Genomic DNA, 14,823 nt, shown 5'->3' with positions numbered 1-14,823 from the left:
ATTGGTAAATGCGGATATCATACATATGCTTTGGGATTGCTCTTGCTTACAGAGCTACAGACAAGGAGTGATGAGCCACCTACTGCATTGTACGGAAAGAGTTCTCTTAATTACATGGGAGATATGTGTGCTAGGACTATATCGTAGGAGTAAGAAGTACATCCCAGTTTATTGATTTGGGATTCATATTAGCCAAAAGACTGATCACTCACAGATGGAAATTGGCCAATCCTCCACACATTGCCTCTGGGTTGCAGTCATTCACTAACTGGGCGAAGGCTGAAAGTGTTGCTTACACAGGGAAGGAGCCTTAGGGCTCCGCAGACATCCAACAGCCAGCAGCTGGGATGCCATTATGATCAACCTACGCACCGGTATACCTGAGGCTTCACCATTGTGCCCAGGTGCCCTGTGATGGACAGACTGGTGATGCAGCCTTCTGTCCTGACTTCCCCTACCATGCTTACTACAGCAAAACGTGCACCCACACCTGTTGATGCCTCCTACTGTAGGGTGTGCATTGACAGATCCATTAATTCAATATAATGGCTAGATATGCGGCGTCAATTGATAAGGGGGTGGGTTGGGAAGTTAGGGCTAACATAACAGTTAATATTAATTTTTCTTTTGCTCCATGTGCCTCTGGTGGGGTTCCTTAGCTGTATATCTGATATTGCACACTATTATCTCCAGTGAACAATGTATGCCTTCACCTGCTGATGTCTCACATTTGTACAGCTGATCCTATGTTCGTGAATTGTCTATATGCCTTATGTCTGTTCTCCCTAACTGATTCAACAGGTAATATAAGTAATACTTTACGCCCTGCTCTACATAGGCAACAACGAAGCCCACCCTGACAATTGTTCTTGCCAATGTATAAAATACCTCGGTCACCTGATAATACTGTTGTATAACATGTTCTTGGCATTTCTGTACTTAAATAAGAAGACAAAAGCAATAAACAGAGTCAAACAAAAAAAAAGTTTCTTACTCAACTATGGACACATCCTCCATGTAAAAAATTGGGTTAGTAATTGAGAAGAGTCCTCACCTCAATCAATATTCACAAGACTGTGTCAGGGTGAGTCAGTAAAGTCATTAAATTAACCTGAGCTGAATCACAGAGCAGACAGGCTGAACTTACAGACAATGTGTAAAGTGTTTGTGCAGAACTAAAATTGCAATAAAGTAAAAATGCAAAACAATAAACATAGCAAAGCAAATTAGTAAAATACAGTAAAATTAAGTAAACAAAAATAGACCAAAATCACAAAGATTCAATAACCGCATATATGAATTTTTTAAATTCAAATGGAAATAGAGCCAAGAAGCAAAAAGCGCCCATGATAGTCAATGGTCACAGTAGAACATGATCGAGGCACAATGTGATGCTGACTGCAAAACAGCATGGTTCAGATACCCTAAACATGTATGTCCCGGTAAAAGATTTTACCTTCAAATTTTAGTTCAGAAGAGTACACTGTCAAAGCCCCAGGACCTCAGGGGAGAGACTTCTAGACTCCCAGGTAGTCAGGCAGAGGGCACAGCAGGGTACAGTTCAGGTCCATTTGCCACTGGTAGTCTGGGCAGTTGCAGGAAAAGGCCTCTTGTGGTTTCTTGTGTCCCTGTAACTTTAACAGGCGGTCAGCCCTGTGACCTTGGAGTCTATTACTTTGTCCTGGGTACAGCAGGGAGAGCAGATCCAGTCTTCTAGGCTGTTCTCAGGTGTCAGACAGCAAGTTCAGTCCTTATCTGATCTTCCACAGGCCCAGGAGTGTTCTAATGTGTGTGCCTGCAGATGCCACATTTCTGTCTGCCATGAGCTAGTAGGTTGGAATATCCCCTGGAGATGCCCCGACCAATGTAGTAAAGGTTCCAGGGGCTAATTCTACCCACTTTGGGCATTATCAAGATGGTCAAAGTCTTCAACCACATTAAACTTGGGGTGTGTGTCTGGTGTCTCTCACATCTAACTCTAAAGTCAAATTTGAGATGGATCCTGTATCCACAACAACCTCAGAGACAGATGTCTGGTAGAACAAAAGCTGAGTTTTCATGAACCAGTGCATAGGCTCAAATTATTTTGGCATTCCGTTCCCCTCCTACGAAAATGTGTCATAAATTTTATACAAAAACCCAGCAAACCGTCAAACAGGCTTTAACACTGTAATATAAAAAAGAGACTCACTGTGACTGGGTCTGTCTTGCTGAGGGGACAAAAGAAGGGCCCTGCCCAATTGTCAGCTAACATTTGGATATGACAGAAGAGGCCCCTTTGAAAAGTGCCCCAAGTGCCATATGAAAAATTCCAGCAGATCTGTCTAGTAGAGTGTGACATTTAGGCAGGCTCTGACACTTTAATTTCATAAAGTATCTTAACAGCATCACCCTGCATATACTGTCAGGTTCAGATGGGTCATCTCTGCTCATTCAGATCAGCCTATTGTTTGCTCCTGGGAGTACCTTCACAGTTCAATCATGCCTATTCAAATGTGAATTACTGGTTGGCAAAAATAGGAGAGTAAAGTGTAAATTAGCTTCCTAGTGCAAAAGTAACTTTCTAAAAGCACCTTTTCCAAGATACTTATTACAAATCCGACTTCACCAGTGCTGCAGGCTTGAAATAAATGTTTCAGAAGGTCCAAATATGAAGTTTGTGTAGCTGTTGCCTAGCTGAAGATCACATTCATTAAATTTCATATTGGGTCCCACTGCTTTCCTATGGAACAGCTTATCTTGTTACAGTGAAAATTGCTTTCAGGGCCTTTAACTATAGGGACACGTTTAATATTAACTTTTTTGTGTCCTATTTTTAAATACAATGCTCCCTGGCTTATGGACAACAAGGCCTACTAAGAGGTGATATAATAATGTTTAAATGGAAGGTTTAGACGTCTCAAAAGTAGTTGTTTTAGCAGGTCAAATTTGCCTTTTTTAATTGTAGTTGAGCCTACAATGGTAGGCCTGCTACGGCAGTGGGTAGCACAGAGGGTGTTTCGGTTCAATGTAGCATTTCATTTACCTGTCCTAGGAATTCTTAGTAATATATACTAGGGTACCCTAGTACTAGTGTACTAAGGTACACCAGTCAGGTGTATTTCAATTTTACCAGTTTTACCATATTGTAAAAGGGGAGCACAAGTACTGTACCACTGGTTAGAAGCGGTAGCATGCACAGAGTTTATATTGCTAGCAAAAATAGGGTTTAGTAAAAAGGCAAAATAATCTGGCGTGGATCTGCAGAAAGTGCAAATTTCCAACATTCTCAAAAGAGGCTGTACCATGATAGTAATATTTTTAAGGTTTAGATTGTTTATGGAACACTCCTAAATATATTTTGTACTTTTTTCCAAGAAATCATTATGAATCACTTAGTTCACAAACAATTGTGCTACACCAATCTACCTTTCATTGATTACTGTGTCTCACACTCTTTCTTTCATTTTCTCTCCACTTCCCAATTGTGTGCCCTCTACACTGAGTTACAACGAAACAGAATAAGACAGGAATTGTGATGTGTTTTAGTGCTGACATGGTTAGATCGGTTTGGAATTGCTTGAAACTGTCTTAGAAGCTGATTGAAGCCAAACAACCTACTGGAGTAAACCCAGGAGATTTTAGACTCAGTTTGATTCACCTTCAGAGTCAATTAATTTTCTATTTTGAAAGGTCAGGGCCATTATTTTTATGGCATGGCTGAAACCACTCACCCAACTCTATTTAGCCACCCTGCCATTTCTTTATACAGTGTGAATGACAAGATATGTTACAATTAGCCACAAATGGCAATAAGCTTCTTTAACTTTTGAAAAGGTATCCCTAAAATGTTTCCTAGATCATCAACTATATCCAGGATGTTCCACCAGAAAGACTTGAAAAATTCCCCATGCAGCCATCCAGGCCGAGGCACACACCTATGCACATTCAGACATACTCACATGCATCCATTCACAAGCACCCCTGTCCATGTACTCATATTCATATTTTCTTTCCTTTTACACTTGTTTTGTTTCTTTCACATCCAAAAAAATATATCCTTACAAGCTAGGTTTCTCTTTCTGAACTCTATGTGTGAGAAAGTCATCCTTTTAGCCCTATTCACCCCATTTATTTCTGACTGATACTTGTGGTAACTGACTCTGCTAACCAGGCCCAGGGCCAGTACTCTCATGAAAAAGGTATATGGTAACTAGGTATGATTACAATGACAGACCCCTGTAAGTGACTAATATATAATAAGGCAAGGGGGATTCAAACTACCCATAAGTCCCTAGTATATAGTAGGGCAGGGAAGTTTAGAGACCCTGTAGATTTCCTGCACTGGAACATGAACTGCTGTGTTGCCTGCTGTCACTTTTAAAGGCAGCCCTGCTTTGCAGACTGTCTTTAAAAGTACAATATATGAAATTCGACTTTGGAATTAAAGGTACTTCCAAAGTGATAATCTATCTTATTTTTACATATGTCAACCCTAAGGTCTCGCCTAGGTGCCCCAGTGGTTAATTGTCATGTAACTAAGGGCAGAGACATTATAAGATATGTTTTATAAGTCCTGGTGAGGGAAAACTGCCCATTTCATTGTTCCCCATTGTAGACACTTAGCTCCATAGGCTAACATTGGAATATTTTTATTAAAGTATAAATATTGCTAGGAATGCCATTGAAGGACTCAGAAGATCAATAATGATGAATCCAACAATTTCCCACTGCTGAATTTATCACAACTATTGCAGAAAAGAAGGTATAAGACTTTCTTTTCTGTGAGCCAAAATGAAACCTTCTAGCAGCCTCTCCTGATTGCCCAGCCTTAACAGGATTAGCCAGGTTGCTTTGATGAGGAGATAAGCAGCCTGCATGGAGCAGGGGTTATCTGATGGGGGAAGCTTTGCAGCTGCTGAGCACAGGCCAGAAAGGGGTATGGGTAAATCAAACTGGGCTTCAAAGAAAACAGAAAAACAGGCCTTCCACCCCCCCCACCACACACCTTGTACTTTGCCCGAGGACTCCCGCTCAGTGTATCCAAGCAGGGCTCCATTACTGTCAGCCTCCAATGTGACTTGGTTCCGGTCCAGCTCAACCAGATGTCCCTGGTTGGTGCTATTGGCTTTTAAGCACTTGAAAGCACATTTTCGGATTTAATCTTTAAAAATTAATGTCTCTGGTTCCCTATTTGGATTTTTGTCATTTTGGTGCCATTTTAAAGATAAAAATATTTCCTTTTTTATAAATTACTATGGAATTTTTATTATGTGTTATGTCTTACTTATTTACTGTGTTGGTGTTTTTAAATACTTTACATACTTGTCTCCTAAGTTAAGCCTGCCTGCTCGCAGCCAGGTACGAAGGGTTGAGCCAGGGGCTAATATATTGACACCTTGACTGGATCTCATGTTGGGGTGGTGGCCTTATTGCTAGTGGTACGTGCAAACAGATCCCTACTGATAACCCAACCTCCAACACTATTTCCTATTTTTCCCTTGTTTTTTAATTTGTTTTATTGGATTGTTTTAGTTCTTTAGTTAAGTTCTTTTATGATGATGAAGTGCTGTTGTGTTAAAGTTGTAGCTAGATAACTCCGTTTATATAGGTGTATCTATGTTTTAAATAAAAATGTTTAAAGTTGTAACCGAGCAAGGAGTGGAATGAAATTTGCAGAACTGTCTTTGGTGGAGGAGGAATTGAGCAAGCAGGAGTGCCATGGAATGAGCGAATTCTATTCCACAGAAAAACAGAGACCTTGGATACCATAGGGACCTGGAGTAAATAGTATTAAAGAAAACAGTGGCCCATTTGAGGACAAGAATTCATTTGAGGTACCAATTAATATTATAAACTGCACTGCAAATGAACTCCACTGGTAAGTGATCTCAGTTATAAACCCACCAGAGTCGGCAGCACCTCGTCACCACTAAACAAAGAGGAACTGAAATGGATTCTGTGAGTGGATAGGCTAATTTTGAGCCTCAACAGAATAGAAGATTGGACTACTTTAGTGTAACAGCATCATTATTTCCCAAAGCTGTTTGTGACAAATCAAATATAAGAAACATGTCTATTCATTTATTTCCTTTCTCTTACTTTATCTTCTATTACTGTTGCCATATATTGTAGAAGAATATGTCTTATTTTCTATTACTGTAATTTTTATTAATGATTCTATGCCTATAGCCTCTCATACTTAAACCCCTCACTCCGTACTACAGACATATATTTTGTCTTCTCCTTTTAATATAACTAAAACTGTCAACTGACATTGCCTCTAAGATGCCAATCAACCAAAAGTCCTATTTCAATGACCGCATCCTGAGTCATTCCTTATAGAAGCACTTGATCCAAGCAGTTCTTTTTCCAACATGGCGGTGACTTAAGCAGTCCCATTTCTAAGACTGCCTGCTACATTGGAGCATCCACAATGTTTGACTGGGCATCTCTTGGCATCTATAATGCCTGACACCGACCAAGGCCATTGGTACTTCTATTTATTGTTGATCGCAAGCAGACCCTAATACTCCTTTTGGGCTCACATGAGACCTAGGATTGGCCAGACAACAGAACGACTTGACTTACAGTCTTATACCTGCTATGTGGTTACCTCTGTATCTTTAATTTTAGTGTCCCTCACTTCCATGCTGGCTTTCTTACGGCTCCTTGTCTTGACAGATCCAATTATTGACCTGGTCACAAATAACTCCTTTGCACTAATTTCCGCCACTGGGAACGTTTTCAGGTATTTCTAGTTTTTTAATTTTTTTATTTTGTTCTTCAATCTGACAGAATATCCTTCCCTGTTTCAATTCTCCAGTCCTAATTTAAAGATTTCACCTATAACAGATTCTATCGGTCCTCCCCATCCTTGCCCCCACATGATTGTTTCTACTACTTTGGCAGAAACCTCTGGCCCAGTATGGTAAGCCAATTACTTTGTATAGGCCCTATTGGTTGCCTTCTTTTCATGCATTTAGTACTGATGGTTTGTGAAAAGTTGTTGGACTTCATTTATGTATTTACTCATTGAAGTTTGTCTACCTTTGTTTTTAACTTACTTTTATCTTTGTCCTTGTTCTTTGTGTATTTCTCTTTGTGTATGTCTCTTACATACTTTGGGCTGAGGATGATCCTATCACCCTAATGGATTGAAACACCATTGACAATGCACACAGACTCAATTTCTGTTAATTGATGGTATAGTTTATGGGCTGTGTTCTTGTTGATTTACTTATGATACAAATATTGCACCCTCAAGTCACATGTATCACATTTTTGTCTGAGCACTTTTTCACTTCTTGTTTGTTCACACCCCACTGTAGTTTATGTTTGAAACACCTAATCTATAGAATTTTGAATATTAAAAACATGTTTTAATTTATAATATTGATTGGTACCTCAAATTAATTCTTAACCTTAAAGGGACAGATGCTGTTCTATAATAATGGATTGGGGAAAGTGTCAAGCTGGAGAGACTCAAATTGCAAGAGCAGCTCCCGGGAAGCTTCACATCTGGTGGAGAACCTCCATTTTATTTCTTTTCCCACTTACCACAAAATCCATTTTATTTCTTTTCCCACTTACCACAAAATCCAGCAGGGGGATTTTTTTCACCTTTTACTGTGATTGTAGGCTACTTTTATCTGCATAGCAACAAAGTAGGGGGTTTTCCTTTGAAAATATACCAGATTTTCTATTGTAAAATTGAGGACAACAGATTCACCTTAAGGCACCACTAGCTGGAAACATTTAGAAGAAATCTGAAAAGGCAACAATGATGTACCCTGCTCATTTGACACTGTGTTCATAAGTCTCAACATGTTGATATTATTTGATTTTAATGGTGTGAAAATGCACGTGTTTAATATATTTCCTCTGCAATTTGTTTCAAGCAACACTGAATGTTAATATCCAATTCAGAACTTTGAAAGTTTGGTTATGTTTTTCGTGTTTAAAAGGAAAAGGACATTGCCCTGGTTCAATTTTAAATGTCTATTTTCTTTTTCTTCACTTTAGTGCACTCACAGAAACAGAACCGACAGACCTGTGTACGGAAGAGCCTTATATGTGCATTTGCCATGGCCTTCATAATTAGCGTCATGTTGATTGCAGCCAATCAGATTCTCCGGAGTGGCATGGAGTAGCCTGTCGCCACACACTGTGAACAATTGAATCATGCATGCGCATGCCAACGGGTGAACATTTTTCTCTAAGAACTTCTAAAGGGATTTAAACGCATAAAGAAAACTTCTGCAACCAGCACCAACCAGCAACTTGTGGACCGAATACATCTTCATGGCAGGGACACAAAAGGGCTGTCTTAATGCTTTAAATGTTTTTGTTTCCTAATGCAATAATATACTGGAGTTCTGAATTATTGCTTCAAATTTAGAGGAAATTTGATCCACTAGAATTTATTTTACTAAGGTTAGATTTTCCGCCCCGATCCATATTTCTTATTTGCTGCTCTATTAGCTAATGCAATCATTGGATTGGGGAAGTACCTTCACGTTCATGTTTCAGAAGCAGTTGACTAGCTGAGGCAATGAGGATTCAACACTCTTACCTGTGAGCAACGGGACTGCTAATGTGTGCATCCATCATCTTTGCCCTTTCCTTAGGAATGAAGAAGCAGGTGCAAACCAGCTGAGGCACATTTTTGGATGCAATTTCATAATTTCAGCTGCAAGCGATTTTCCGGGTGAGCAAGTGAATGACTGATAAAATACTGAAATATGATCTGTGGGTGTCCATCCATATGCTTTTTGAGACCCAGCCTTATTTGGATCCATGAATATTAGACGAATAGCTGAGAATTATGACAACAGGGGAAAGAGTCCTAGTGAACATTTTATCAACAATAAGGAAAATTATATTTTCAGAAACCTGTTCATCTCATGGTCTGGAGTGATGGTCACCGTGGCTGGATCCATGCCACCCCAGGAGCTAAGTTTAAACACAGGCCTGATTAATAAAGCTCCTTGAACCTGTAATTAAGACTTGTAGGTATTCCATCATAAAATGACTTGCTTAAGCAGAGCTTTTTCACGACAGTAAATATACTCTCCCGGTTATTGAGTTGGCATCCCCTACACCTGAAGGCCTTGCACCTTTGCGGACACCCAGAAATGTACATGTTTGTGATATTTAAAATGTTCCCTCTGACCCCTTCACACTCTGAGACAAGATCAGATTTTTACTCCTGACAGGGGCAGGATGAAATCCCTTTCTAGAGAGAGTAAGAGTAGTAAACACCTTAACATTGATCAGAGTGAAAGGCAACAGTTATTATTCTACATGGGATAGGTATTTTACCCACAGAGAAAAATAAAAAAGTGTGCAAGTGCATTTGCACTTATGGCATCAATTTTCAAGTGAATGTTTACTTTCAAATGAAAAAAAAGAAATTTACGGATTTGGAAAATGTTTGTGAATTCCAAAAAGTTGGATATGTGTTCCCATTCTTCATTACAGGTTGAAAAAAATGGTTTCCATGTTGGATACTACTCCATGGAATTATAACTGGCCAGGTATTCTGACACCCTGATTTTTGAGGTGCTATAACAAAGGATCTGATTTTAATTGCCAGTATACGTGGCCAGTGAAATATCTTTAGGCTTGGACAAAAGATGCAGCGTGGCCCCGTCCTCTTCTACCATGCCATGTAGTTATTCCCCCTACCATGCAATGTCCTCTCCCCTTCCCACTGCCATCCACCCCATCTGTCTCCCGTGTTGCCCTGCCCCATTTATGATAAACAGATCTGCACTGTTATTCCCCCTTTCACGAGCATTAACTTTAAATGGGTGTATTAAGAAGTGATGATACCAGATGGAACAGTGAATTCCAAACCATTGGTATTTCCGCAACCTAATGCTCATAGTCAAGGCCATGGTAGGAAACTGTGTGTGAGATTTTCATTTTTATTTGATGCTCAGTGACTCTAGATGAGGATCTGTTATATAAAGAGTCACCTTAAAACATGTGCTCAATCTGATTCTTATAGTTGAAGATTGGCCATCGTTCAACTAAACACTTTAATGCATGGACACCATGGTGAAAGTGGTATTAGAAGAGAGGACTACTGTTTGGAAAAATTAAAGTTATAAGCATATTTCTAAACTTCACAATACAGAACTTGTCATGTTCTTCTGCTGCTACTTTTAATAGATGCTGCTAGGGGATTCACATTAGAGGCTGAGAGTCATTAATAAAACATGAATTGTGGCCTTCTGCATGGCCATCAACTAAGTAACAGCAGATCATATGGGCTCAATATACAAACATTTTGCTGCAACTTACTCTTGTAGTACTCCTAGCTTACTTCTATTGCTAAGTTCCTGGAGTAAGCCAGGCACACTCCTAGTTTACAACTGGAATTCTAGGGTAACACGCATACAATACAGGTGTAAATCACAACTAATTCTTGCAAAATCTTTGTGAATGGTGCCCAATGATGGTTGTTTAGTTGGTTCTAGTTAGCATGGCATCCGTGTACCCAGCCAGTTGTGCCATCCTTGGTTGAACTTCTCCTCAATGGAGAAGAGTGATTATGATTGTCCTGTGTGACCTAGAGCCGGTTTTCCTAGCCAGTGCTGTGGGGCTAGGATTAGAATTTAGTGCTGAAATTGGATTAACATCATCCCATATCAATTCAAATTAAGGACAATTGGGAAAGAGATTTCAAAACCTACCGTGGGCAAAGTTCATAAGCAGTGTTTGAGTCTAAGATAAAGAGAGCCAATGTCCCTGAAGAAGGTAAAAAAAAACATTATCATTAAAAGAGGGACATACAGAGTGGTGTTTTCCTTATCGTCTGGTGGATTCTCCAAAAAAGTATTAAATGGGCCATCTGGTGAATGAGTGCACCGTTCGTTGTGAAACCTTAGCGGACATCATCAAACAAAGCAGCGTTGTAACATACCCATTCATGGTGGTTGTTAGAGACTGGGAGAACACAACTGTGTTTTGTTTTCTCTACATCATAAGGCCCCCTTAACTTATTCTTTCCCACAGCCAGGTAGGTCTAAGATTTATTGTTACAGTTGCATACATCTTACTTAAACTGTCTGATTCACGGGACTTCAGATGGGCATCCAAAGGTCGTTTTGTTCGGTTCTGCGATGATAGTATTGGACTTTGCACGTTCCCTCCGGGTGTTTCTGCAGCAATGATATAGTATTGGACTTTGCACGTTCCCTCCGGGTGTTTCTGCAGCAATGATAAGTGTCCATTGACAGGTCTCACTGACCTAGATTCAATCCCTCGCCACCTTTACCAAATACGATAACATTATACAACCTTGAATGTGTCACATCTTATAATGTAATTGTTTCAATGCACTACAAAGATGTCACACTATGCTAAAGAGTATGTAGTTCCCTAAACTCGGACTTGTGCATATAAGGTTCTCTTCAGTATACAGTGAACTTTGTCTGCTAAGATATACTCAATTTCAATGTGCCTAATTGACTAATAAAAAGCGTTTTAGTCTCTGCTTGAAGGCCTTTAAATTAAACCTAGGCAACTGAAGTTAGGCAGGCCCCGTATACAGCTCACACTGTCGTGATATTTAACCTAATAGCTAATGACATAGAAAACCCTGATAATCGGATCCTGCCACCTAGCGGCCATTCTAGGACTCACACAGTGCACCAGTTTGCCACCCTTCATTCTAAAGTCCTCCTTTTATTTCTAAGTTCCTGTTTTCTCGATTCCGACTACATCTCTTCGCTTGACTGAGTGCGGGAATGTATGTTCCTTGGCACGGAACTGTGTCACTGGGCAGAAGTCAAAATAAATAGAAGCTTGGACGTGAGAATACCTGCTTACCTGGCCCTTTAATGTCAGTCAGAAGAGCTCGAGACATCGAATGCTTGAAACTTTACTTTGTATAAGCAGGCAAGCATTCAACTGGTAAATTTGCATTTATGCAAACGTGTCCCCATCCATCTGTCATTGTTCAGAATCGAAGCACGTAAACATGCATTGAGCTTGTGTTCCTGAACACATTTATTCTAACACATCCCAACGTGTCCTTTATTAGTGAAAGTGGGTCACAGAATACAGAACCCACACAGGTTGCGGTACCTTATGCTTGATTTTGTTTCCAACTTGCATTGAGCCCTTAAGGAGATGAATAAGTTTGAATCTATTTTGCATCGGTTTACTCCTAATTAAGCCCGATTGGTGTTTGTTACATGTGCTCCCACTGTATGTCACTCAAATAAAGCACATTGATTTATACGAGTTTTAAATGCTCCCTTTTAAGACAGTCTTTCCATTTTTGAGAAATAATGTCATATTAGACCATGCAACAGTGTTAGTTGGGCGTCAGCAACGTTCACTGCAAAATACAAGGCAGAGTTATGTTACCTCTTTGGCAATGAAGCAACCCTATTGAAGCCCTGTTATTCCCAATGTTGGGAAAGTAGCCAGAGCTTATTGGAACTCCCACATAACCTGCAAATAACGTTCATGAAACAGAGTGCTCTATTCTTTGTCTCTCATCCCAGTCACTTAATATGGAGGTGATCCACCTCCAGACTCAGCCATTCCTTACCGCATTCATCGTCCTAGTCTTTGGAACACTGAGGATGTATCTAAGCAGTAGACCAGTCTTTGGCTGATAAAGAGGCGCAGGGCCAAATTCTCAAAGATAAACTTAAATCTGCACCTCTACGTCTACCTACAACCCGGGATGGCTTCTAAATCGTGACTTTCAGCAAGTTACAGAAGAATCCAGAAATATACATGCAGACCTCCAACAGTTGTGGGTTTTTCCAGGAGTACGTCTGGAAAACATTTGTGAGCTCTTCTTTTCAACAATGTGGAGGCCTTGCTGCATGCCTATTTGTATATCTTGTACAATTATGTATGGGCAAATGCTATGCCCTTGAGCTAAGGCACATTTTTTACTCCATGGTGAAAACTTGTTTCTTGAATTGAGAAACCCCTTCCTTTTCACCGCATCAGTTTAGTGGGATGGGGAGGAGAGGCTTTCACCCTTTTCAGGAGTGCATTGTTGAGCTTCTAGAGTGTGTGAATGAGTTGGAAAGTAGTTTGGACATGCCAAGAAGCGTGTACACATGGCAGTATGCACAAACGCACATGGCATTCCAGCACAGGAGTACCGATTTCTATTGTTGGGAGTAGATTTACTTACATGAAAACCCATGTGCAAGTCAGTTCTTGCAACCATTTTTTGGAATTTTGAATAGTAATTTGGCACTACTGAAAATGTTTGTGTGTGTAAGCCAAACTTTACAAGAGCAAAGGCTTTGTCAATTGTGGCCATTGTCATTTGCATATCTAGGCTCATTCAGACAACAGAAAAAAGGATAGCAGGAATGTATTCTTCCTAGTGAATTTGGGCAATTGGCTGCAAGGAAAAAGGTTTTTGTCACCAGATGGATCACCACCATGTTAAAGAAATGTGGAGGTGACGGGGATGTCGTGTTAGGTCATTTACCATTTTTTCTACAACCTTATGAACTCCACATTATTAAAAAACAAAATACAAATAAAAAGTAATTTAAATGCCCTAAAATATGTTACAATGAGTTACACATATTAATTACACATATTGAAAGGCCCATGCCATTGTCATACTGCGTAACCCACAACATTAGGTCATAAAAACATGTATGTCATAGTTAAATCCAGTGCAGCGCCACTTTCCTTGCGTCCCTCTAACGCCACCATGTGTGCACCATATTTAACATACGGCGCACCATGGCAGTAAGTAGGGAACTAGCATCAAAAGTTTTGACGCTAGTTTGGTGCTTTGCTGGATTACCGTAAAAAAGTTTGATGCTAATCCTGCAAAACACCTAAAGGCCCATTGAAAACAATGGGAGCCTCATTAACGCCTGCTTTGTGCGGCCGTTAAAACTGCAGAAAAAAAATGGTGCAAAGAAATCTTTTAGACAGGGGATTGCCTTCCTTGCATACATTATGCCTGGTGCAGGCATAATGTGGCACAAGGGGTTACAAAGTGGCACAATGCATGCATTGCCCCACTTTGTAAATATGGTGCAGTGTTTTTGGCCACCTAGCGCCACATTAGCGTAAAAAAAATGGACACTAATGTGTCATCAGATGGTGCTAGGGGCTCTTAAATATGCCCCTTAATTTGAAATAATGCACCCACCAAGTGCAAAATGCCAAACATCTCTGATTTCCATTGAGAGTTTCACCAACACAAGTTTTGACAAATATTTGATTTTTATCTTAATGATTGAAGAACCAACAAAGAACGAGTGATAAAATAAATAATATGTTGGACCCTCTGGAAGGCCGACTCATGACAACCCTCATTAATTCTAAGGAGTTGACTGCCTTAAACCCAGGAGATATCTCCAATTCAAGATTCAATGTCATCAATTTTGTTAAAGATAGGAGTCACACAGGTGGGCTACACATCAATGTTGATTTAATCTTTAACTTATCAAGAGTTCCAATGAATACCCACCCTAATCTTTTTTATTAATACCTGCAACAAAGTTTGACAAAATGTGGGTAGAATTGTCAGTGGCCTCTAATAAGTGATATCAGGTTAGCTTTTTACCTGTGATAGTTGTAATTATTCAAACGGCTGAAAGTTCTTCCGCCTGGTTCCTCCTATACTGTGAAATATTTCCATATACCCCTATTTAGTGCAATAAACCAGATGAATGTCTTATAAAATAAGTACCCTCTTGCTCAGAGTTTCAGTTGTCATTTTGTTGAGGCTCTACATGCACTGCCAATCTCTAGCCTAGTAGTCCTAGGTAAAAGCTCTTAATTAAAGAAAGTATATGGCAAAGAGAAAGTAGTTTGTTGAAGAAAGTATGT

At 39.8% G+C, this 14,823-nt stretch overlaps 1 protein-coding gene across 1 annotated transcript in view; it reads left to right on the top strand.

The window, feature by feature from the left end:
* The window catches only part of CALN1 (calneuron 1), a 1,401,504-nt gene extending 1,388,010 nt beyond the window's left edge, over window positions 1–13,494 (top strand). The window contains exon 6 of the mRNA XM_069227270.1: window positions 8,005–13,494. Coding sequence (XP_069083371.1) covers window positions 8,005–8,132 — 128 coding nt within the window. The 3' untranslated portion in view covers window positions 8,133–13,494. The remainder of the gene's footprint in view (window positions 1–8,004) is intronic.
* The last annotated feature ends 1,329 nt before the right edge of the window (window positions 13,495–14,823 follow it).

Source organism: Pleurodeles waltl, chromosome 3_2, assembly GCF_031143425.1.
Source record: "Pleurodeles waltl isolate 20211129_DDA chromosome 3_2, aPleWal1.hap1.20221129, whole genome shotgun sequence".
NCBI classification, from domain to species: domain Eukaryota; kingdom Metazoa; phylum Chordata; class Amphibia; order Caudata; family Salamandridae; genus Pleurodeles; species Pleurodeles waltl.
This window is presented reverse-complemented; position numbering and strand designations above follow the sequence as displayed.